Source organism: Bubalus kerabau, chromosome 4 (genome assembly GCF_029407905.1).
Source record: "Bubalus kerabau isolate K-KA32 ecotype Philippines breed swamp buffalo chromosome 4, PCC_UOA_SB_1v2, whole genome shotgun sequence".
Classification (NCBI taxonomy): Eukaryota; Metazoa; Chordata; class Mammalia; order Artiodactyla; family Bovidae; genus Bubalus; species Bubalus kerabau.
This window is the reverse complement of record NC_073627.1, coordinates 118,647,410-118,671,135: the sequence shown is the minus strand read 5'-3', so window position 1 is coordinate 118,671,135 and position 23,726 is coordinate 118,647,410. Positions and strand designations below refer to the sequence as shown.

General features: G+C 40.2%; 1 protein-coding gene across 5 annotated transcripts in view; it reads right to left on the bottom strand.

Moving 5' to 3' along the window:
* Window positions 1-23,726, bottom strand: part of PCSK5 (proprotein convertase subtilisin/kexin type 5) — a 521,444-nt gene that overhangs the window by 377,090 nt on the left and 120,628 nt on the right. For all 5 annotated transcript variants that reach the window (XM_055578327.1, XM_055578328.1, XM_055578329.1 and 2 more), the window contains exon 4: window positions 3,352-3,495. In XM_055578327.1, the coding sequence (XP_055434302.1) occupies window positions 3,352-3,495 (144 nt within the window). The remainder of the gene's footprint in view (window positions 1-3,351; window positions 3,496-23,726) is intronic.

Sequence of the window (23,726 nt, the reverse complement as noted above, 5' to 3'; positions counted from 1 at the left end):
AGAGACAAACTGATTCCACTGTGAGGAGAAACCAAGCCTTCCCAGGCTGAAGATAAACGGTGAGAGAGAGAGAGAGAGAAATAGCAGATTTCAAGAGGACATTATGTTCTTTTCTTGGAATCTCAGCCTTAAAGAAAAGGCCACGTCCATTCTGAGTGCATCCACTACAAGGCTCCTCAGGGCCGCTGCTGTGTCCACCAGTTACTGAGGAGCAATGAGGAGAGAAAGCAGCAGGCCTATGAGAATGGCGAATCCTCTGTACTGATGTGTTTAGGGAACCTATGGGCCAAGCCTCTCTCAGGACTCCCACCAGCTCAGGGCACAGTGAGATAGGCTGGCCTTGCTGACGTTGCTCCTTTAACAACCATGAATATATTCAGTTCAGTTCAGTTCAGTTGCTCAGTCGTGTCCGACTCTTTGCGACCCCATGAATCACAGCACGCCAGGCCTCCCTGTCCATCTCCACTCCCGGAGTTCACTCAGACTCACGTCCATCGAGTCAGTGATGCCATCCAGCCATCTCATCCTCTGTCGTCCCCTTCTCCTCCTGCCCCCAATCCCTCCCAGCATCAGAGTCTTTTCCAATGAGTCAACTCTTCGCATGAGGTGGCCAAAGTACTGGAGTTTCAGCTTTAGCATCATTCCTTCCAAAGAAATCCCAGGGCTGATCTACTTCAGAATGGACTGGTTGGATATATTGGGTTGACCCAAAAGTTCATCCAGGTTTTTCAATACAATATTACATGAAAACTTGAGGAAACTTTTGGCCAACCCAATAGGAGAGAAGAAAAAAATCTGGAGGTGTAGTCCTCTGAGTTATAGCTTAGAATTTTCTGTGGGGCTCTTCTGTAAACACAGGGCAAACCCTGGCCCCTGAATTTCCTCCTTAAGGGTCAATATGAGTCCTGATTTCATCATGATTTAGAGCTGCTTGTCTTTTCAAGGCTGTGAAAGGAAATTCATAAGCTGATAGAAAATCACCAACTTCAATTTTTTTTTTTCAATAACAACATGAAAACAATATAGGGAAACTCACACAACCAAAGTTTTGGAATTGAAAGAAGTCATGAAGTATAGAGAGGGACATGGGTAAAAGTGACTGAAGTCTTGATGGGTTTGCAGCAATGCCAGTGTTCTAGTGGAAATAGTCGTCAACAGGAAAGAGATCAGAAGGCAATGTGGAAGGCACTGGTATGAGTGGGCTCCACCAGAAGTTTCTGCAGGGTCCTGACAGCAATCGGAGAGTTACATTTGCAGATACTAGGGAGTCACTGGAGGCTCTTCAGCAACAAAATGAATATTTTAAGGAGAACACTGAGGTATCAGGAAACACACATTTGGAGCAGAGAATGGCATATTGGGAGATACTTACGGACTTCTAACCAAACTTCCAGACCACCTGACCTGCCTCTTGAGAAACCTATATGCAGGTCAGGAGGCAACAGTTAGAACTGGACATGGAACAACAGACTGGTTCCAAAAAGGAAAAGGAGTACATCAAGGCTGTATACTGTTATACAGTATTTAACTTCTGCTTATTTAACTTCTATGCGGAGTACATCATGAGAAACGCTGGGCTGGAAGAAGCACAAGCTGGAATCAAGATTTGCCGGGAGAAATATCAATAACCTCAGATACGCAGATGACACCACCCTTATGGCAGAAAGTGAAGAGGAACTAAAAAGCCTCTTGATGAAAGTGAAAGAGGAGAGTGAAAAAGTTGGCTTAAAGCTCAACATTCAGAAAACGAAGATCATGGCATCTGGTCCCATCACTTCATGGGAAATAGATGGGGAAACAGTGGAAACAGTGTCAGACTTTATTTTGGGGGGCTCCAAAATCACTGCAGATGGTGACCACAGCCATGAAATTAAAAGACACTCCTTGGAAGGAAAGTTATGACCAACCTAGATAGCATATTCAAAAGCAGAGACATTACTTTGCCAACAAAGGTCCGTCTAGTCAAGGCTATGGTTTTTCCATTGGTCATGTACAGATGTGAGAGTTGGACTGTGAAGAAAGCTGAGCACCAAAGAATTGATGCTTTTGAACTGTGGTGCTGGAGAAGACTCTTGAGAGTCCCTTGGACTGCAAGGAGATCCAACCAGTCCATTCTGAAGGAAATCAGCGCTGGGTGTTCTTTGGAAGAAATGATGCTAAAGCTGAAACTCCAGTACTTTGGCCACCTCATGCGAAGAGTTGACTCATTGGAAAAGACTTTGATGCTGGGAGGGATTTGGGGCAGGAGGAAAAGGGGACAACAGAGGATGAGATGGCTGGATGGCATCACTGACTCGATGGACGTGAGTTTGAGTGAACTCCAGGAGTGGTGATGGACAGGGAGGCCTGGCGTGCTGCAATTCACAGGGTCGCAAAGAGTCGGACACGACTAAGAGACTGAACTGAACTGAACCGAACTGAACCAAACTTAGGGAGGAGAAGCTGGTGGAAGGGATATGTTTGGAGAGTAGGGGACAGAGGGGTCACTGACCTATTTCCAGGCAGGAAATATCACAGTGGTAAAGGGACCGAGAGGCCCCAGGGACAGAAACCGACCTGTGTCCACTGAGCACTGGGCATCAGGACTGTGGTTTTCAGTGAAAGTACTGAGTCTCAGCCCTTTCACTTGCTCTGTGATCTCAGGCTTACCGTATGTTCTGAGTCCTGGAATCATGGTTCTTTCTTAAACAAGGGAATTGACTGATTCCTGAGGACTATGGGGAGAATATTCATTATTGTCCTTTAATAGGGGTAGAGGCAGAGAGAGAGAGTCACAGAACAACTTGAGAAGAGTTATAAGTACGCTTTCTCCATAGGGGAAGGTGGGCGTGTTATCTGGCTGCATGGATGAACTGCGGGAGGATCAGCTGTTGGCAGCAGCAGCTGGGGTTTCTGCTACCTTATCACCTGCTTTTTGTCATCACAATATCAAAGGCACAGGAAAGTGGATAGCATTATCTCCTGATTCCTGTCCTCTGAGAGTGAATCTTCTGTAAGATGGGAGCAATACATAACAGCTATTTTTCAGTGACTTTCCTCATTTTGTTGTTGTTTAGTCACTAAGTTGTGTCTGACTCTTTTGTGACCCCGTGGACTGTAGATGGACTGTGGACTGTCAGGCTCCTCTGTCCATGGGACTTCCCAGGCAAGAATACTGGAGTTGGTTACCATTTCCTTCTCTAGGGGATCTTCCTAACCCAGGGATGGCACCTGCATCTCCTGCATTGGCAGGTGGAATATTTACCCCGAGCCACCTGGGAATGCTCCATGCTTTCCCCCATTTTGATCATCCTCACATGAGTTCCACTGTTTCCCAGGAGGGAAGGCACTGTGGCCACAGTAAACACTCACATAGTTTTGCATCAGATCTGGATGGGTCCTCTCAATGCCGTCGTCCAGGATAGTGACCACGATGTTCTTTCCCGTGTAGCCTCTCTTCCAGGCTCCTTCGATGTTCATGTCTGACTGGCAGGGATGTGTGTTGTCACTGCAGTGCTAAAGGAGGAAGAGGGAGAATTGGACATTGCAGATTACAAAAACGGACAGGAGATGGGAGAATTACCTACTTAAGACAATACATTAATTTGGTGGATTGCCTGTTCAAGTAGAAGCACAGATCTCCACCATGACAACAGGGGAAGGGGGGAAGGAGAGAGGTGAATAAGGCAAGTGAAACAGAAATCTCTTCTGCCAGTTCTGCCCTGCTCTAATACCGTAGATCCTTTGGAAAAACGTGATAAAGTATTTCAACAGCAGAGCAATGAGTGCACCATTTTATTATTAGCATTTATTAATGACACATAAAAAAGGCCTTGTAGCATTTCATTTATAAACCCAAACTAGATAACAGAATAACATTATAATTTCTTAACCAGGCACCTAGTAAAGCCTGGCTGCAAATGAGAAAAACCTCAGCAGCTTCTGTACAGTGTCAGCCAGAGGTGTGCCACTGCTGTGAGAAACCCATAAAAAAGAAAAAAATAACAATCTCCTCAAACTTCTTTCAGTAAATTAACAATGAGCATTGCACCGTAATTTGCAGGGGGTGAACAGAGTCATTCAGCACTACTTTGAGAAGGGAGGGAAGAAGAGTGCATAGTCCAGACGGGGGACAGACCCAGGAAAATGTGTGTGAGGGCTTTGAAGGGCAAGCTGGAGAGCCAGTGAACCTTAGCTCATTATGCATAGTGATTTCATTCCACAATGGCTACAACATACAAACACATCAAGAGATGAATTAAACCAGCAGTTCTTCCCAATATAATTGACTAGCATTCATCCAACCCACACAATTATTCCTTCAAAGTCCATCTCTGTGAAATATCCCTCTGAGTGGTATTGTTTTCCAGGTTCTTAAGGCTCAGTTAGAGGAACAAAGGAAAAGGGATGTGCCACTCTAGCCTACTGCCATGGCAACGCAAGCCACCCCAGGTCCACACCATTCACTATCTTCCTCCGGCTTTGTAACCGTTCAGCACTTCAGGAGGGGAGGAGAACGCGTGCTCTGTAGGCTCGAGGAATAATGATGACCCCACTGACACGGATTCATCTAACACATACTTTACTGAGCACTTATTGCACGCAGGGGAATAGCAGTGAACAAGGACAATGAGGTCCCCTGTCCTCGTGACCTCTCTAAACAGGAAACCCAGATGCTAAAGAAAACAAAGAAGACCATTTGAAGCACTCCTTATGTTGTAAAGGAATTAAAGAGGGTAATATGGCAGTCAATACTGAGGGGACTGAGTACACACCTCTCTCGGAAGGATGGTCAAAAAAAGACCCCAGCTTTTGAGAAAGTGAAATGTAAGTTATGTCTGAAGAGAAAGAGCTGGCTTGCCCAAGAGCTCAGAGCTCGTCTTGGTACTGCTTGTGCTTAGTAGCTCAGTCGTGTCCAACTCTTTGCAACCCCACAGAATGCAGCTTGCCAAGCTCCTCCATCCATGGGATTTTCCAGGCAAGATTAGTGGATGTGAGGGGAAATGGCACAGAAGGTAGCAGGTTAGAAGGGATAACAGAAGTCAGGTCATCCTGAGCTTTGTAGCCATGACTTGACTTCTATTTTAAATACAACCTAAATGAAAGTCCTTGAGAGTCCCTTAGACAGCAAGGAGATCAAACCAGTCAATCCTAAAGGAAATCAACCCTGAATATTCACTGGAAGGACCAACGCTGAAGCTCCAATACTTTGGCCACCTGAGGCGAAGAGCCAACTCATTGGAAAAGACTCTGATGCTGGTAAAGACTGAAGGCAGGAGGAGAAGGGGGCGACAGAGGATGAAATGGCATCATCAACTCAATGGACATGAGTTTGAGCAAACTCTGGGAGACAGTGAAGGACAGGGAAGCCTGGTGTACTAGAGTCCACGGGGTGACAAACAGCGGACATGACTCAGCGACTGAACAGCAACAAAATGGAAGCTCGCCTCTTTCCAAATTTCATCCCTCAATGTCACATGGTAACAAGTGGCAGACACCTCTAGTATCTCCTGACACAAATTTGTTAATTTATTCTCCAAAGGAGATTGCCTTTTGTTGAACATTATAAGCACACTTGAGTAGTTTTATGGATTCATTCTAACAAATGGTATACCCATCTTTCAACACAGATAATATCAATTTTGTTGAAAATAGAGGCTTATATATTTTATGAACATTTGCAACTTTCTGTTACTTTCTTGATTCCTTCTGGCACTTGAGGCCCTGCACACACTGACCCAAATTCCATTCTCCCCCTGCTCCCCAGTTTTTGGAGTACAGCTTGGGGACAACTTCTTCCCAAAAAGCTTTCCCTCATTCTTCAGCCTAGTTGGCTATCTCTTCTCTTCGGAATGGAGACAGACAGACACATACATATATTTTGTTCTACACAATCTAACCCCTACACACTGAATTCTGCTGCACTATGGTTGACTGTTGAAACTTATATGTAAATTTTGTCTCCTTTGACTGTAAGCCCCTAGAAGACTATGCATTAAACCAATTCTAATCTAGGATTTCAGTCAATATTAGCTGATCAGTTACACCCCAAAAGTGAGGGCATATTCTCACTTTATATCCAAGTTCACAACTGCCAAATGCTTGCTCCTCTTACCTCGTCAGAGATAGCCCAGCCAGCTAATGCTTGGTTAATAGATCACAAAAGAAATAGTGCGGGTTTCCAAAATGCCAATGTTTTTCACAAGTCTCATTCTGGCCAACAGTTTGGGCCGCACCTCATCAAATATTTTAATTTAACAGAAAGCAACTCTGACAGGTTTCTATTTCATTTTTTCCTTTTTCAAAACCTGTTCTGGCCACCTGTGGTATCATTTGTGACATGAAGTAATGTTAATGTAGCCAAGAAGTGGGCCGGAGGAAGGAAGTGTACAGGAAATGGGTCACCCACACATGGGATGACCGTCCTGGAGTGGAAGGATGCTGCCTGAAATTGCAATTATGAAAATTGAAGAAAACCAGCCGTGTATGGAAAACATGTGTGTTCAAAGTGGAGCAATTAGGTTTCTTTCTTCCACCTCTGCTTCTGTTGAATCTGACTTCACCATTAAACATTTTTGTACCACTTTTTCTTTTCATCTGCCAACATGATACAGGAGAAAGAGGAAGGAGGGGAAATATCCACTTGATACTTTCATATGGATAATTTACTATTGCAGGTGGCTGAAATGTCAAAGAAAAAAAGATAATGAGAGCCAGGGGTGTTTATGCTAGTCATAAGATTAGTGGACCCTTAAATCAGGACCCTTTAACCTGAATGTGACCTTTAGATTTTTAATACCTATTTCAAGTGGTCCAGGCTTCCGAACATGTTTCTAATGTTGTTTCATATGCCCAAGATACCCAAAGAGCAAAGACTGAAGAGAATATTGATGTCAGTCAACATGGCCCAAGTGAAAAGGAATTAATCATTTCCTTAACCGCCTGATCAAAATGGTCTTTAAATTGGACTCTATTTATTTGACAGCAATCTATGTTAGAGCATCACCCAAAGGCCAAAGGAGCACATATTAACTATGACTTCCTCATACTCAGTCTGCCATGTTGAGAACTGGAGGAACTAATAAAACTAGTTTCTGGAATTCTGTTACCACATACGCAGTCCCCAGACTGGTATTCACAAAAGGGATGGGTCAGAAACTTCCAGCTTATTTGAAGCAGATGAAAAACACGTATTTGCGCTGTATAGGTACGATAAATATTCACAGTAAATTTATGTACCTTCAGCTTTGAAAAATGTCTTGTGTTTCAATGATGGTCTACACATAGATGACAAACTATTTAGAAAGGACACAAAGCAGCAAATATCTGCAGAAACAATGGTTACTATCTAGGTCTCTCAGTGTTCTTATCCATAAAACCTTTTATTCTTTTCAGGAATGAAATTTTAGGGAGATTGTTCTGTGAGTTCTAGAAACAGCCTCTTCCATACCAGGGCTATGAGCTATTTTGCTTATAAACCACTCTGGGTGTGTCCACTTCTCTTGTGTCTTTATAAACATATCACAGTGCTTGCTCAATGAAAGAACAGTTTGTACCCAAAATAAACACCTTTGTTATGCTCTCACCATCATTTTCTTCAGACTGGGGGGTGGGGAGGAACCCTCAGTGTCATTGTTTTTACACTTTTCCAGGTTCTTAAGGTCTCTAATGAACTGCCAATTTATATGCTGCCAATAGCCTGTTAACATTGAAAACATCTGTTGTTCATTGTCATTGATACAGTGGTTCATAAGACTGCATCTCTGACTATACAATGATAATAAAAGAGTAGAGTTAAATATAAATATCTGCTTTAAGAAACAGACTCAAAGACCCAGGAAATAAATTTATGGTTACCAAATGGGGGAAGCGAGGGAGGGATAAATTAGGATCTTGGGATTAATAGATACACACTAATTATATAAAATCGATAAACAACAAAGTCCTACTGGATAGCATAGGACACAATGTTCAATGTCTTATAATAATCTATAATGGAAAATAATCTGAAAAAAAGAAAATATATATTCTGAATACCAGAAACTAACACAACATTGTAAATCAACTATACTTCAATAAAAATAATTAAAATAAAATGTAAAAATCTATTTTATAGACAAACTCAGAAACATATCTAGTTAACTTATTAAGGTGTAAATATGCCTGGAATTCTTTGTAAAATCTGGAGTCTAAGGTTCTAAGAAATGGAAAAAAATAGAATCGTTACTCCCTTAAGTGGACACAGAACTGACATCTAGATTCTTACCATAGCCAAGCATTGTACTAATCCCTTTATATGAACTAGCTTTATGTAAGACTCAGAACAGCTGGAGGGAGGTACTTTTATTATCTCCTTTTAACAGCTAAAGAACACAGGACTTAATCAGCCTTTAACCTTCTAGAGGTCAAACAGCTGGTCAATAGCAGAATTAGGATTCAAAACCAAGCAGTCCTATGGTCTAAGGAGAAATAGATTACTATGAAATGATGATTCTTTTCATTATTTTGAGATTTAGGTTAGGCAAACTTGAAAGGGCAATTGATCTTTGTAAGGATAGCTAAGATGATCTGAATAGTTTTTATTTGTGGCTGGGGCCTCAGCTGGTGGTTGGAGATTACAAATGGGGTGTAGGAAGAGAGAATGGTGTCCAACTATTTTCTAGTACATTGGTCAAATGACCCCCTATGAATCATCATGTTTTACTTCACATATTTATACTAGTATGCCAACTCTGCTGGAACCATGAATTACATCTACCATCATATGGGTTGGGGCTTCCCTGGTGGCTCAGACAGTCAAGAATCTGCCTGCAATGTGGGAGACCTGGATTCAATCCCTGGGTTGGGAAGATCCCCTGGAGAAGAGAACAGCTACCCACTCCAGTATTCTGACCTAGAGAATTCCAAGGACACAGGAGCCTGGCAGGCTACAGTCCATGGGGTTGCAAAGAGTTGGACATGACTTAGTGACTAAGCACACATAATATGGGTTGACCAAATGAACTTTTTGGCCAACACAATTTAACTGGTGGAAAATTATATCTCACTCACAAAATTTTAAGAGTGTCCCACTTAATACCAAAAAATATTTTTTTAATAAAAAAAATTAGAAGAAATGTTGTATAAAAATGCCAAATAGAGGATAATGAAAATAAACCTAGCTCCTAAAATTCCACTCATAAATGAGAATCAAAAAACTGAGGCAGCATAGTCAGTGGATCTTTGACAAAGGAGTGAAGGCAATATAATGGACCTAAGATAGTCCCTTCAACAAATGGTGATGGAACAACTAGACGTCCACATGCAAAAAAACAAAAGTGGGGGGACTTCCCTGGCAGTCCACGGGTTAAGAATCCACTTGCCAATGCAGGGGACATGGGTTCAAGCTCTGGTCTGGGAAGATCCCACATGCCACGAAGCAACTAAGCCCACACGCCAACTGCTACTGAGCCTGTGTTCTAGATTCCATGTGTCATTACTGAAGCCTGGACACCCTATAAGGCAGTGATCTGCAACAAGAGAAAGTGAGAGTGAAGTCACTTCAGTCGTGTCCAACTCTTTGCGACCCCATGGACTGTAGCCTACCAGGCTCCTCCATCCATGGGATTTTCCAGGCAAGAATACTGGAGTGGTTTGCCATTGCCTTCTCCAAGAGAAGGCACCACAATGAGTAGCCCACTGTTGCAGAAGACACAGAAAGCCTGTGAGCAGTAATGAAGACCCACCACATCCAAATAAATGAATAAATAAAATTTAAAAAAAGAAAGAATCACATCTTTCGTGACAATTAACTCAAAATAGCTCATAGACTTTAATATGAAATGCAAAACTAAAACGAAATCCTAGAAGATAACATAGGAGAAAAATCTAGATGATCTTGTGTATGTTGATGACTTTTTAGATACAATACTAAGGACATAATGCATGAAAGAAATTACTGAAGAGATGGAAACTTCTGCTCCATGAAAGACAATGTCAAGAGAAGGAGAGGACAAGCCATAGGACAGGAAAAAATAGTTGCAAAAGGACTGTTGTTCAAAATGTACAAAGTACTCTCAAACTCAACGGGAAGAAAAAAAAAGTCAATTAAAAAATGAGCCAGGGACCTTTATAGACACCTCACTGAAAAAGATGATACACATAAAGTAAATAAGCATATATGAAAAGATGTTCCAAATCATATGTCACCAGAGAAATGCAGATTAAAACACCTATTAGAATGGCTAAAATCCAGAACACTGACACCACCAAATGTTGGTGAAGATGTAGAGCAACAGGAACTCTCTCATTCATTGCTGGTAGAAATTAAAACCATATAGTCACTTCAGAAGATTGCTTGGAAGTTTCTTAGAAAACTAAATATACTCTTAACTATATGGATCCAGCAACTGTGTTCCTGGGCATTTACCTAAAGTAGCCGAAAATTTAGTTCCACATAAAAACCTGCAAAGGGATACTACAGCAGCTTTATTCATAATTGCCCAAACTTGGCAGCAACCAAGATGTTTGAGGATGAATAGATAGATAAACTGTGGTGCCATGGAAAATGAAATATTATTTGGTGCTTAAAAAGAGATGAGCTAGCAAGCCATGAAAAGACTGGGAGGAAACTTAAATGCATATGACTGAGTAAAAGAAGTCAATCTGAAAAGGCTAAAAAATGTATGTTTCCAACTATATGGCATTCTGGAAAAGGCAAAACTATGGAGGAAGTAAAAAGATCAGTGGTTGATAGGGACTGAGGATCAGCGGACAAACAGGAGAGCACAAAGGATTTTTAGGGCAGTGGAAGTGCTCTGTATGAAACTATAATGATGAATACACGTCACTGTACATTTGTCTAAACCCACAAAATGAACACCATGAAGAGTGAATCTTAATGTAAACTACAGGTCTAGGGTATAAGATGTGTCAATGCAGGTTCATCAACTGTAACAAATGTATCGCTCTAGAGAGAGATGTTGATATTGAGGGAGGCTGTGTATGTGTCAGGGTAGGCGGCATATGGGAAATCTCTGTACCTTCCTCTCCATTTGTTGTGAAGTTAAAACTTCTCTTTAAAAATTAGTCTTTCAGAAGAAAAGAAGATGAATTTCACAGAGCAGCCAAAGGGTAACTGGATGATCTATGAATTTAGTTTAGTGGACAAGCTTTCTCTCATTTGTAAATTTTGTGATCCTCTTTGAATCTTTCCAAGCCTGATACATCTTGAATTAGAAACTTTCAGTACTAAAAACATTTAAGAAAGCAAAAACAATAAGCCAACAACAATAACAAATCTTGCTTTCTTTAAGGAATTTCAACATGTCTTGTCTTAGTGTTTGGAGAACTGGTTTCAGCTACATTACCTGACCATGATGATAAAGGGTAACCAGTCTCCGAAACTTACTGGATATTTTTGCAACACTAAGACCAAGCTTACCTTTACATATATGGTCCTCTGCATGTGCTATGGTTCTCACTATTCTCAAATAGCTCAGATTAAAAAACCAGATCCAGATTTCAGATCTGGAAATCTGGATCTTAAACCACACCTCCTTCTCTCCTGTTTCCTTTGATTTTCACAGCACCTTGCAGTTCAGGTCATTGGTTCTGATCCACTACTTTTAATCTTTAACTCAGTTTAGATTTTCAATCTATCCTCCTGGCATTAAAACAATTTTATCAATCCCCTACTACATTCTGGCCACTATATGGTCAAAGCAATGTTATTACACTCAAGTCCTTGAAGTCAAGTTTGTATGACAAACAAGGAGCTTACTTTTCTTTCTTTCTTTTTTCCCCAAAACAACACAAGTATTGTAACAGGAGTTCTCAGGGTATTGTGGGAACATGGAACCCAGTCAGGGGAATGTGTGGGAAGGCTGAGACCACTTCTGAGAGAAAATGACATTTAAGCCCCCAAATATGAGTTGACTAGCCAGAGGGCAAGCAAGGGACAAGGAGAATGTGTTCACAGAGCTCAATCCAATGCTCTCTGACAATCTAGAGGGGTAGGAAGGGTGGGAGGTTCAAGAGGGAGGGAACATGTATATACTTATGGCTACTTCACATTGTATGGCAGAAACCAGCACAACTTTGTAAAGCAATTATCCTCCAATTAAAAATAAATTTTTAAAAAGTGGATGTGTTTATTTTTTATGAGGGTATAGAATAATCAAAGAGAGACTGGAATGCTCAAAAAATGGGAAAAAAATCAGGACCGCTGAAGGATACAGATGTGAGAGGTGGGGGGAAGATGAGAAAAATGGAAAGAGATGAAACTGGAGAGGCCAGACTGTAAACGTTCCTACAAGCCATGTTCCCCGCCCCCCCCTAATTTTTGAGCTTTATCATAATTTGATGAAAAGACCATTCAAGAGTTGTAAGATAGGGACTGACATGGGTTGGATGCCTAAAGTGCATCTCAAACTTAATTCTCAAGAAAAACACTCACTTTCCACCCTCTCGGACCTCTCCAAAGCTGCTCAGGCCCAGGCTTCTCGTCTCCCCTACAACACTGCATGGCATCTACAGCGGCTCTCCTCTATAAACACCCATCAGCAAATCCTTCCCAACAGCTACAGAACCTGACCTCTTCCCACCATTTTCACAGCTACAAACCAACTTTAGCTACTATCATCTCTTATTCCTCTAAGGTCTATTTTGCATACAGTAGTAATAGTGATCTTTATAAACTGTGTCAGAGTTATTCTCAATAAATATTCCAATAATTCCCAGTGACTTTACCTCACACTTCCAATATACTCCCTGTCTATTCTACAGCCTATAAAGTACTCGTGACCTGATCTGGAGCCGTCTCCCCAACCTTCTGGCCCATCCCTCTCTTTCCCATTCACTCCATTCCTCCACACTGTCCTCTCCCTCTCCAACCCTGACATGGAAATTTAAATAACATCCAACAGGAGTAGCCTATAGTGATTGGATATGTGGATCTAAAGTTTCTTTCTGCCCAGATCCACAAGTGAATTCTTCCTAAAATATTGGCACCGTGCTGTCATTTCCCACCTCAAATCTATTTCACATACATAAAGCACTAACATCTTGGCCTCTGAGCTGCTTCACAAGCTGGCAATGAACACACACTGTCTAGTGCCATTTGTTGCCTCAAAGTGCAAATTCCCTAAGGGCCATATATATATATATATAGTGTATAAATTTGACAGTCTTAGCAAATTCAACAGAGAAGGCAATGGCAAGCCACTCCAGTACTCTTGCCTAGAAAATCCCATGGATGGAGGAGCCTGGTGGGCTGCAGTCCATGGGGTGGCTACGAGTCGGCCGCGACTTCACTTTCACTTTTCACTTTCATGCATTGGAGAAGGAAATGGCAACCCACTCCAGTGTTCTTGCCTGGAGAATCCCAGGGATGGCAGAGCCTGGTGGGCTGCTGTCTATGGGGTTGCACAGAGTTGGACACGACTGAAGCGACTTAGCAGCAGCAGCAGCAGCAAATTCAAGTTCATCACCACCTGTGGCTGACAGCAAACATGGACCCAATTTCCACCACTCCCTGTGCCTATAGCACATGAACTCCTCATGAAGCAAGAGGGTTTTTCTTCACCTTTTGATTCTGGGTGGGCCTGGTGACTTGTTTTGACCAAAAGAGTGTAGCAGAAGTAACAGCGCTCCATTTGCATACTTCCTACACCCTTTCACTTGTAATTCTTCCTGGTTGCCATGTGTACAAGCCAAGGTAGCCTGCTAGAAGCTGGGAGACTATATGGAACAGATAAAACTATCCCAGCTAAACTCACACCAAACGAGTTAGCCCCCAGCTGACCTAGAATGGCTCACAGATGCATCCGTGAATCAAATTCAGCCCCAATTTCAGACATGCAGAATTATAAATCCAACAAAAAGCTGTTGACTTAAACTACAAAATTTTGAGAGTGGTCTTTATAGAGCAAAAACTAACTAACACATAAAGTTATAAGTCTGAGGAAACTAAGCAAAGCCAGAAAGAAAGTGGGAGGAATCAGCAAATCAAGGTGAACTATTGATAGCTTATCTAGAAGGGAAAAAGAATTGGTTTTGTAGTTGAGGAGGAAGCACAGTAAGAACACTTAATGTATCAAATATACAATTTGAAAGCAAATTCCAAGTTCCCTGGGATTAATTCCCTTCACGGGAAGCTCAGTATTTTCCTGTTCATCCCACGCAGGCTTCATATCAGCAATTTCTAATTTTATATAGGTTTTATCTTCTCAATGAAATTTCAAGCTTCTTGTAGTAATGAAGTTGTTATTACAAATTTTAATAACCCCTGGAGTTCCTAGTAAAAATGCTCAACAATTTATAAATTGATATTCAATGGAGAAGGCAGAAGTAAATTCTGAGGTAAAATGCAGAAGAAAATTTACATAGGTAAGATGTAAATGGAGGTAATAGAAAAGGTTCAAATAAGATCTAGAAATCTTTTCTTTTGCTCATGGCTCATAATAGGGCATCTAGTTATTCAACTTTACCAACAAAAGATTTAAAAAATTCCAAAAGATTCAAGAAATAATAGGAAATGTGCAAGGACTAAAGCCTTCACCAGGAATTATACAAGAAAAAAGGCCAATCAATGAAATATTTCCTCATTCATAAAAAGCAACAAAATTGAGTCACCCATAATGTGGCTGAACCTAGAACCTGTCATACAGAGTGAAATAAGTCAGAAAGAGAAAAACAAATATTGTACATGGAACTGAAAGTCGCTCAGTCATGTCCGACTCTTTGTGACCCCATGGACTATACAGTCCATGGAATTCTCCAGGACAGAATGCTGGAATCCCTTCTCCAGGGGATCTTCCCAACCCAGGGATCGAACCCAGGTCTCCTGCATTGCAGGTGGATTCTTTACCATCTGAGCCACCAGGGAAGCCCTTGGGATAAATTAATATATATTAACACATACATATGAAATCTAGAAAAATGGTACTGATGAACCTATTTGCAGAGCAGGGATAGAGATGTAGATGGAGAGAAGAGATTTATGGACTCAGGGATGGGGGAAAGGAGGGAGTGGGACGAACTGAGATAGTAGCATTGACATATGTACACTACCATGTATAAAATAGCTAGCTAGTGGGAAGCTGCAGTATAGCATAGGAGCTCAGCTCAGTGCTTTATGACAACCTAGAGGGGTGGGATAGGGGTGGGGGGCGGGAGATTTAAGAGGGAGGGGACATATGTATACATATGACTGATTCACACTGTTGTACAGCAGAAACTAACAACTACATTCCAATAAAAAAGGACATTCATTTGGGGGTACTGAGTATACTAATGCCCTGCTAATGATGTTCAACACTCTTGGCAGATGTCAGAAGAGATGCAACACTGTGACACATGAGCCATTATCCCCTTACAGGCTGTTTGGAAGATTCTCCTGGCCAGAGAGGAATTTGGGGATGCAAGTCTGTTTCCTCTGGAACAGTACAGGGTATGATGCTTCAAAGTAAACACTTCTTGACCCTTCTCTGGTATCCGGTCTATGGCTTAATTTTAATACTATTTTTCTTCTACGTCATGCAATAAATTCTTCCATGAGTTGAGGAGACATTTGGTGTTACCAAATGACTTTTCCTGATTATGAATCAAGCACCAAATATTCATAATACACTATTCTTTGTCTAAACTGTGCAATTAGTAAATTAGTAAGTTGTCTTTGCTTAGGGATATTATCAATTGAAATGTTTTCCTCAAGAGTTTATAAAGTCAAGAAATAATTCCTACACTGGAGTTCAAGAATATGAATTTGAGAAGCAACTCAGCATTATTTAATAATTATGCAAACATTAGCAAATAACACACCTCATTAATTTCTAAAATGTAACTTCTTTGTTTACATAGTTTACAAAATTTTGCTTGCATAGAACTCTTTTACTCTCTTGTCACCTTTATGTAGAAATCTTACTCAGAAACTCCTGTCTCTTCTTTTTTCAAGATCTCAGGAAGAAAAGCCAATAGATTGGAGGACTTTGCCTTTTCTTTACAATGAGTAGGATGCAGCATACTTCGGATAGTTGGTTAGCAACTGACTTTAGAATTCAGTTGCTCCACTACTTCTATTTTTCAATAGAAGTTTTCACAGAAGTTCCGAAAAGAAATGATAGATAACATTAAAAAAAATAATATTAGAGACCTTTAAGGTCAAGGAGGAAAAATCTGAATATCATTTGAAGATATGGGATATCTTCAAATACCCTAATATGTCATATTTCTTCATTTATATTGTTTCATAAATGGCAGTATTCTTCTGAAACATAATAGTAGAGGCAGCTATTTTTCAGGCAAGGAAAAAAATCCATTTTACAGTTAGAAAAATAATGAAGAACTACTATAAACCTATTCAAGACCTTCCCAACCTTCAAGCATTCTGCCATTAGGTTTTGGCCACATAATCATTTTCTCTTAGATGGTGGATGGACAGATGAATGGACAAACAGAGGGACAAGAGTGGATAGACAGTGAAGGAAACAGACAACACATGCAGGTTTACCTTCCAAGGCTTATTATATTTTAATGTTCTTTTTTTCCAAATTTCTACTGAAGGAGGTGTACCTTTCCAGGATCCTGCAGAGCTTATGAACACTTCCACGCCCCGAAGTCGATTCTTCGAAAGGATATTTCCAATCAAGACCAAGTCAAAAAATGAAACATATGTATAAGGGAGAGGACACAGAAGGATAGAAGAGGAAGAGAAGGTCAAATCTGCATGACACTGAAGCTACACACAGTCAAGTGATGTCCAGAGCTGTTAGACAGCTTCCTTCCAGAAGAACCACCGGAACTTTCCTAATAGAACATAAACTTCAGTTTCTCTATGTATTTAAAGTTAACATAGAGAGCAGCATAAATCTGGTCTTAAATAGTGGTTTCCTTAATTTTCACCTCAAGACAGTATTAAGTAGATACTTGAAAAGGACAAAAAAGGCGTGACAGTCTGTTGGACTTATATATATAAATTAATGGATATGGAATTTCAAAGTCTTTTAAGATTTTAGGTTTGCTTCTCTCTGGATATATGAGATTACTGACTCAACTTCCTGAAGGTTTGGAAGAATTTTCACTATGCTGTTTAACACGTCATTATCTCAAATATATTAGTTCTATAAGGAATCTATAATAATTGTGGTATAGAAACACTGAGAAGAGGGAGTAATATTATCAGTGTGTCAAAATTCTTATTCTTAAAATTAAGTGATTAAGTGATTATGTCACAAGAGGCAGGGTGGTCAAAGCTCACATGATCATGATTAGTTGCAGACAAAATTTGAGTTCACTTTTGCTTTCCTGTCAATACAATAGCCCACTTGGGCACCCATGAATCTTTCCTTTTTCCTGATGACATTAATTCTTCAGATATAATCTAGTCTTTATGTTTTTATAGAATCAAAGAAGAGATCTGATATTTATAATGAATCAAAAAATAATTGTACTGCTTGGAGAGAAATTCCTTAGTATTCACAAATGTGGTTTATACTGTTAACTTTTTCTTTTTCCTGTATAGTACAAACCAACAATCCCAAAATTGAATGTCTGAAAAAATTATTATGGCACATAGTTCAATGGGTTGGCAGGGCTCAGCTGGGTGGCTCTCCCTTGGGGTCTCCATGTTGCTGCAGTCAGAAGTTCACTGAGGCTACATGCATCTGAAGGCTTGACTGACATGGAAGTTTAAGATGGCTCATTCATTCACATGAACAGCTGGAGAATTTTCAACCTTCTGTGTAAGATTCAGTAATTAATTCAAACTTGTCCCAGTTGAGTTATCTGCAAGTCCTTCTGAAGGACATATTATCTATTATATAATGATTTTGTCCCATAATAGCTAGATGAATGGCAGATCCATTAACATTTCTCTAAATTGGTTAACTGTCAAAACATTTCATTCATTCACTTATGCTTTATTAGTTTGTTTTTAATTTTCCAATGCTAATTAAATGATTTCTGGATGCTAAGCTTACATCAGGGAATGAGAAAACACATGGTGTGGCCTTCAAAAAGTCTACATTCAAGTTAGAGTAGACAGATAATAGACAAATGAGATAAACAATATAATTAGAGATTATGGTAATAGATGAAAGGAGTCGACTCATTAGAAAAGACCCTGATGTTGGGAAAGATTGAAGGTGGGAGGAGAAGGGGATGACAGAGGATGCGATGGTTGGATGGCATCACTAACTCAGTAGACACGAGTTTGAGCAAGCTCTGGGAGATGATGAAGGATTAGGGAAGTCTGGTGTTCTGCAGTCCATGGGGTTACAAAGAGCTGGACACAACAGAGCAACCGAACAACATAAAGAAAATAAAAAAGAGCACTTGGATAGCAACAAGTGAAATGTGTTATTCAATTTATACCTTAAGTTCTTTACAATTTTACAGTTAATAGGTATCAGACAATAAACCCTAGCCTTAGAAAAGCAAGTTAGAGCAAAATTGAAATTTCAGGCCTATTATCATTTAAAGTTTAAAAAGTAAAACAAAAAATATTATCACATTTCAAAAACAAAGTAAAATCAAAACATTTTCTAAGACAAACCTACAACAATAAAGAGTGTGACACATGCTGCTACTGTGAGGCATCTACAGAAAAATACATCTATGCGGCAAAGCAAAAAAAAATCTCACCTCTGACAATCAGCCAAATCAATTCAGATTGCTACTAAAAAGCCTGCTTTAATATTGGTCCTTCTAGACTAAGTAAAAATCATCATCGGAATCTCCCTGACATCTTTGCTTTCATTGTCCACTTGAAGACGTAAACAAGTATAAAATCTACAAAGTGGCTTGAAAGGACAATGAAACATTTTGCTTGGACAGACCAATATGTCTAGTGCTTCTTCTCCTGTGACAAGTATAGATACTTCAGAAAAGATTAAGGATTCCATAATGCATTTGATTAGCTACTCAATAAAGAAACCTACAGAGAAGATTGCCTCTTTGACTGGTGAGACTCTCCAGAGCCTAAAGTATAATGAGTAAGAAAACCAAGTCATTTGAAGTCATTTGTATCCTACACTAGTAAGCGTAATTGCTAACGTTTCCTTATTAATAAAAAATGTTGACTCCTTTAAAGAATTTAACCAAGCAACTAGCTTTAAGTGTATCCTACAGAATTCCTTCTGTGAAAGAAAAACAACAATTTCAGAAAAGTAGCTATACAAACACAGCTGAACTTTATAGTAGCTCTTATAATGGCATATTCAGGGTAAACTGGAATAGGACTCTTGTAACACAAGTCACATCGTTTTCCATTCACTAATGAAAGCACTAATGTTAACACAATTAAATCCAACACTAATGTTTCAGCATTCCACAGACACATTCACAGGACTACATACATATTTTAGAACGTAGTTTTCCAAGCATCTGTAGTCCTTCCTATCTAATTAGCAAGCTCTTTACGAGTAACTAATATAAATACTTCACAGACAACCATGGCCCAAAACATTCCCACATCTGACAATGGTATGTTTACACCTTTGGATAGGAATTTCCAAAGTGGAAAAAGTAGAGAAAAAAATAGAGAGAGATGTTGAAAGATGGAGAATTCATGTTGGACAGATCCAAAGAGCTGCTCATCCACCATGGCAGGAACACCTACGCACTTTCCATTTGTTCAGCAGCACCTTACTTTCAGGAAAAGGGAAGAAAGCACACGATGAACTACAAAGTGACAGATCACTGTATCCAAAAGACTAACGAGAGCAAACAGGCAAAAAACAAACTGCTTTTAAAAAGATGGGGTTAATCTATAAATCCTAAAGGTACTTTTCAGTGAGAAAGGGTCTGTGTTAGTCTGGGATGTTTTTAGCTACAGAAAAGAAAGCCCAGTGAACCACAGTCACAAAGCTAATTATCACTTAAGAAATCAGCAAGCAGGGATTTCCAGTTTGGTGCAGTAGCTTAATGACATCAAGGAACCAGATTCTTTGTATTTGCTCAGCCACCATGCTTAGCTGACCTCTGTCCTCTGAAAGTGCCTCTTGGTTGCAAGATAATTGCCACCACTGCCTGTATATTCCTCACCAGTATCCCAACTGGGAACGAAGGAAGGAAGGAAGAAGTCACAAAAAGGCTTTTCCTCACAGAGGAAGAAGCCTCTCGATATTAGTAGATGTTTACTTGACAAACAGTAAAAAGTTATTTATTGTTTATCTGAAATTCAAATTTAACTGGACACTTTGTATTTTTATTTATTAACTCTGGCAATCCTTAGTACCACTAATCTAACAAAAGGTAATTTTATCAAGTGAAGAGGAACTAAAGAGCTTCTTGATGAAGGTGAAGGAGGAGAGTGCAAGAGCCAGCTTAAGACTAAATATTAAAAAATCTAAGATCATGGCATCCGGCCCCATTACTGCATGGCAAATAGAAGGGGGAAAAGTAGAAGTAGTGACAGATTTCCTCTTCTTGGACCCTAAAATCACTGTGGACAATGACTGCAGCCATGAAGTCAGAAGACTATTGTTTCTTGGGAGGAAAGCAATGACAAACCTAGACAGTGTGTTGAAAAGCAGAGACATTACTCTGCCAACAAAGGTTCGTGTAGTCAAGGCTATGGTTCTTCCCAGTGGTCACTCAGAGGTGGACTGTAAAGAAGGCAGAACGCCAAAGAATTGATACCTTCAAACTGTGGTGTGGGAGAAGACTCCTGAAAGTCCCTTGGACAGCAAGGAGATCAAGCCAGTTAATCTTAAGGGAGATCAACCCTGAATATTCACTGGAAGGATTCATGCTGAAGTGTAAGTTACAGTATTTTGGTCATCTGATGTGAACAGATGACTCACTGGAAAAATCCCTCATGCTAGGAAAGACTGAAGGCAGAAGGAGAAAAGGGCATCAGAGGATGAGATGGCTGGATGGCATCACCGATGCAATGAACATGAACTTGGGCAAACTCCAGGGGATGGTGAGGGACAGGGAGGCCTGGCATGCTGCTGTCCACGGTGTTGCAAAGAGCTGGACACAACTGGGCAACAGAACAACAACTTCTTTATAAAATGATAATAATTTGTCTTGTAGTTTAGCCAACTGCATCTATGTTTCTCAAGGAAGAATTAAGATTGCTATAGCAGAGATTTAAAGAGAAGGAAATATGCAGTGTTCACTGTTCTTCATATCCAGCATAGACTCTGAAGAATCTAATCCTGGCTCCAGTAGGATAATGAAAACCACCTAAATCTCAATTTCTGCCAAAAAAAAAAAAAAATACACATACACAAATATAGATCAAATAGGAAAAAATATTAAAATACTGATAATATATCTACATCATCAGGTCAGATCAGATCAGTCACTCAGTCGTGTCCGACTCTTTGCGACCCCATGAATCGCAGCACGCTAGGCCTCCCTGTCCAACACCAACTCCCGGAGTTCACTCAGACTCACGTCCATCGAGTTAGTGATGCCATCCAGCCATCTCACCCTCTGTTGTCCCCTTCTCCTCCCGCCCCCAATCCCTCCCAGCATCAGAGTCTTTTCCAATGAGTCAACTCTTCGCATGAGGTGGCCAAAGTACTGGAGTTTCAGCTTTAGCATCATTCCTTCCAAAGAACACCCAGGGCTGATCTCTTTCAGAATGGACTGGTTGGATCTCCTTGCAGTCCAAGGGACTCTCAAGAGTCTTCTCCAACACCACAGTTCAAAAGCATCAACTCTTCGGCGCTCAGCCTTCTTCACAGTCCAACTCTCACATCCATACATGACCACAGGAAAAACCATAGCCTTGACTAGACGAACCTTTGTTGGCAAAGTAATGTCTTTGCTTTTGAATATGCTATCTAGGTTGGTCATAACTTTTCTTCCAAGGAGTAAGCGTCTTTTAATTTCATGGCTGCAGTCATCATCTGCAGTGATTTTGGAGCCTCCCAAAATAAAGTCTGACACTGTTTCCACTGTTTCCCCATCTATTTCCCATGAAGTGATGGAACCGGATGCCATGATCTTCGTTTTCTGAATGTTGAGCTTTAAGCCAACTTTTTCACTCTCCACTTTCACTTTCATCAAGAGGCCTTTGAGTTCCTCTTCACTTTCTGCCATAAGGGTGGTGTCATCTGCATATCTGAGGTTATTGATATTTCTCCCGGCAATCTTGATTCCAGTTTGTGTTTCTTCCAGTCCAGTGTTTCTCATGATGTACTCTGCATATAAGTTAAATAAACAGGGTGACAATATACAGCCTTGACAAACTCCTTTTCCTATTTGGAACCAGTCTATTGTTCCATGTCCAGTTCTAACTTGCTTCCTGACCTGCATACAAATTTCTCAAGAGGCAGATCAGATTAGCTGGGAGAAAAAAAATATAACAAACTTCAAGTTACACATTAGCAGGAGAAAAACACACAAATCCTACAGAAGCAGCTCTGGAGATGACATGGGGCAAAAAAAAGTCAGGTGAAGACTGAGCAGAGATAAAGAGAGCAGAATCCCAGTGATGATAGAACAGATAAAATAATCATGTAGTGCAAAGGAGCAGAGATTCTGGGGAGAGGGGGCAACTTGAAAGGAACACTCCTTGAAGAGGTGATAGAGAAGGATATAAGAAAGAGATGAACAGTAGAAGTAAAGAAACAAAATAAAAAGAAAATCACAAAATCAAGACAAACTATCTTCCTTCAACTCCCTCCAAAAACATTGATCAAAACAAATAAACTTTACCAAAATACCAGCACTACTGAACTCTGGAACTTATTATCAAGTCATCCAAATTCCCACAGCTTTCTATATACAACTGCTACAAATGGGCTAAGAAAATAAAACATTTCAAAGTGAATGGAAACCAGTATAAAAATATTCATTCACTATTTCTACAAGAATATGATATACAGTGAATCTAAGTACTCCAGTTTGTAGAAATTCTGCTGAAAAATGCAAGAGGAAAAAAACTGCAACATAACACCTGAAGCGAAGTGAAATACACTAAAATAAAAATCTGTAGATATGAAACTACAGCTCATATAAAACATTTAAAAATATACATGGACAGAAAACATAGATGTGAAACTAGAGTTGACTAATCTTGCAAATAAAGTAGAAATTAAAAATTGAGAGAGTTGATTCAACTGAAAGTATAATCAAGAACACTGAGAAAAGGCATAAATACATGAAAAGGACAAAAAAAAGTAGAAGTCAAAATGACCCAAGAGCAAGTAACTAATAAAGAAAATGGCATAAAGATCTAATTTTTAACAATACTCTTTAAAGAAAATTGATTGAAAAAAAAGAAGAGTCACTTTCAAGGAAAGAAAAATCAACCAAGATATTCTTCAAGTATCAAGGCTTTACAATTACATTAATACAATTAAGATCTCAGTTCAGTTCAGTTGCTCAGTTGTGTCTGACTCTTTGTGACCTCATGGACTGCAGCACTCCAGGCTTCCCTGTCCATCACCAACTCCTGGAGCTTACTCATGTCCATTGAGTCAGTGATGCCATCCAACCATCTTATACTCTGTCGTCCCCTTCTCCTCCTGCCTTCAATCATTCTCAGCATCAGGGTCTTTTCAAATGAGTCAGTTCTTCACATCAGAAGATCTCAGGGAAAACCACTATTGCAAGCCCCTCCTAGGTAGTCTGGTAGAGAATGTGCTTTATTCAATCAAGATGTGGCTTAGTCACTAGGTCGTCTCTGACTCTTGTGGCCCCATAAGCTGTAGCCCTCCAGGCTCTTCTGTCTACGGGATTTCCCTGACAAGAATACTGGAGTGAGTTGCCATTTCCTTCTCCAGGGGATCTTTCTGACCCAGAGATTG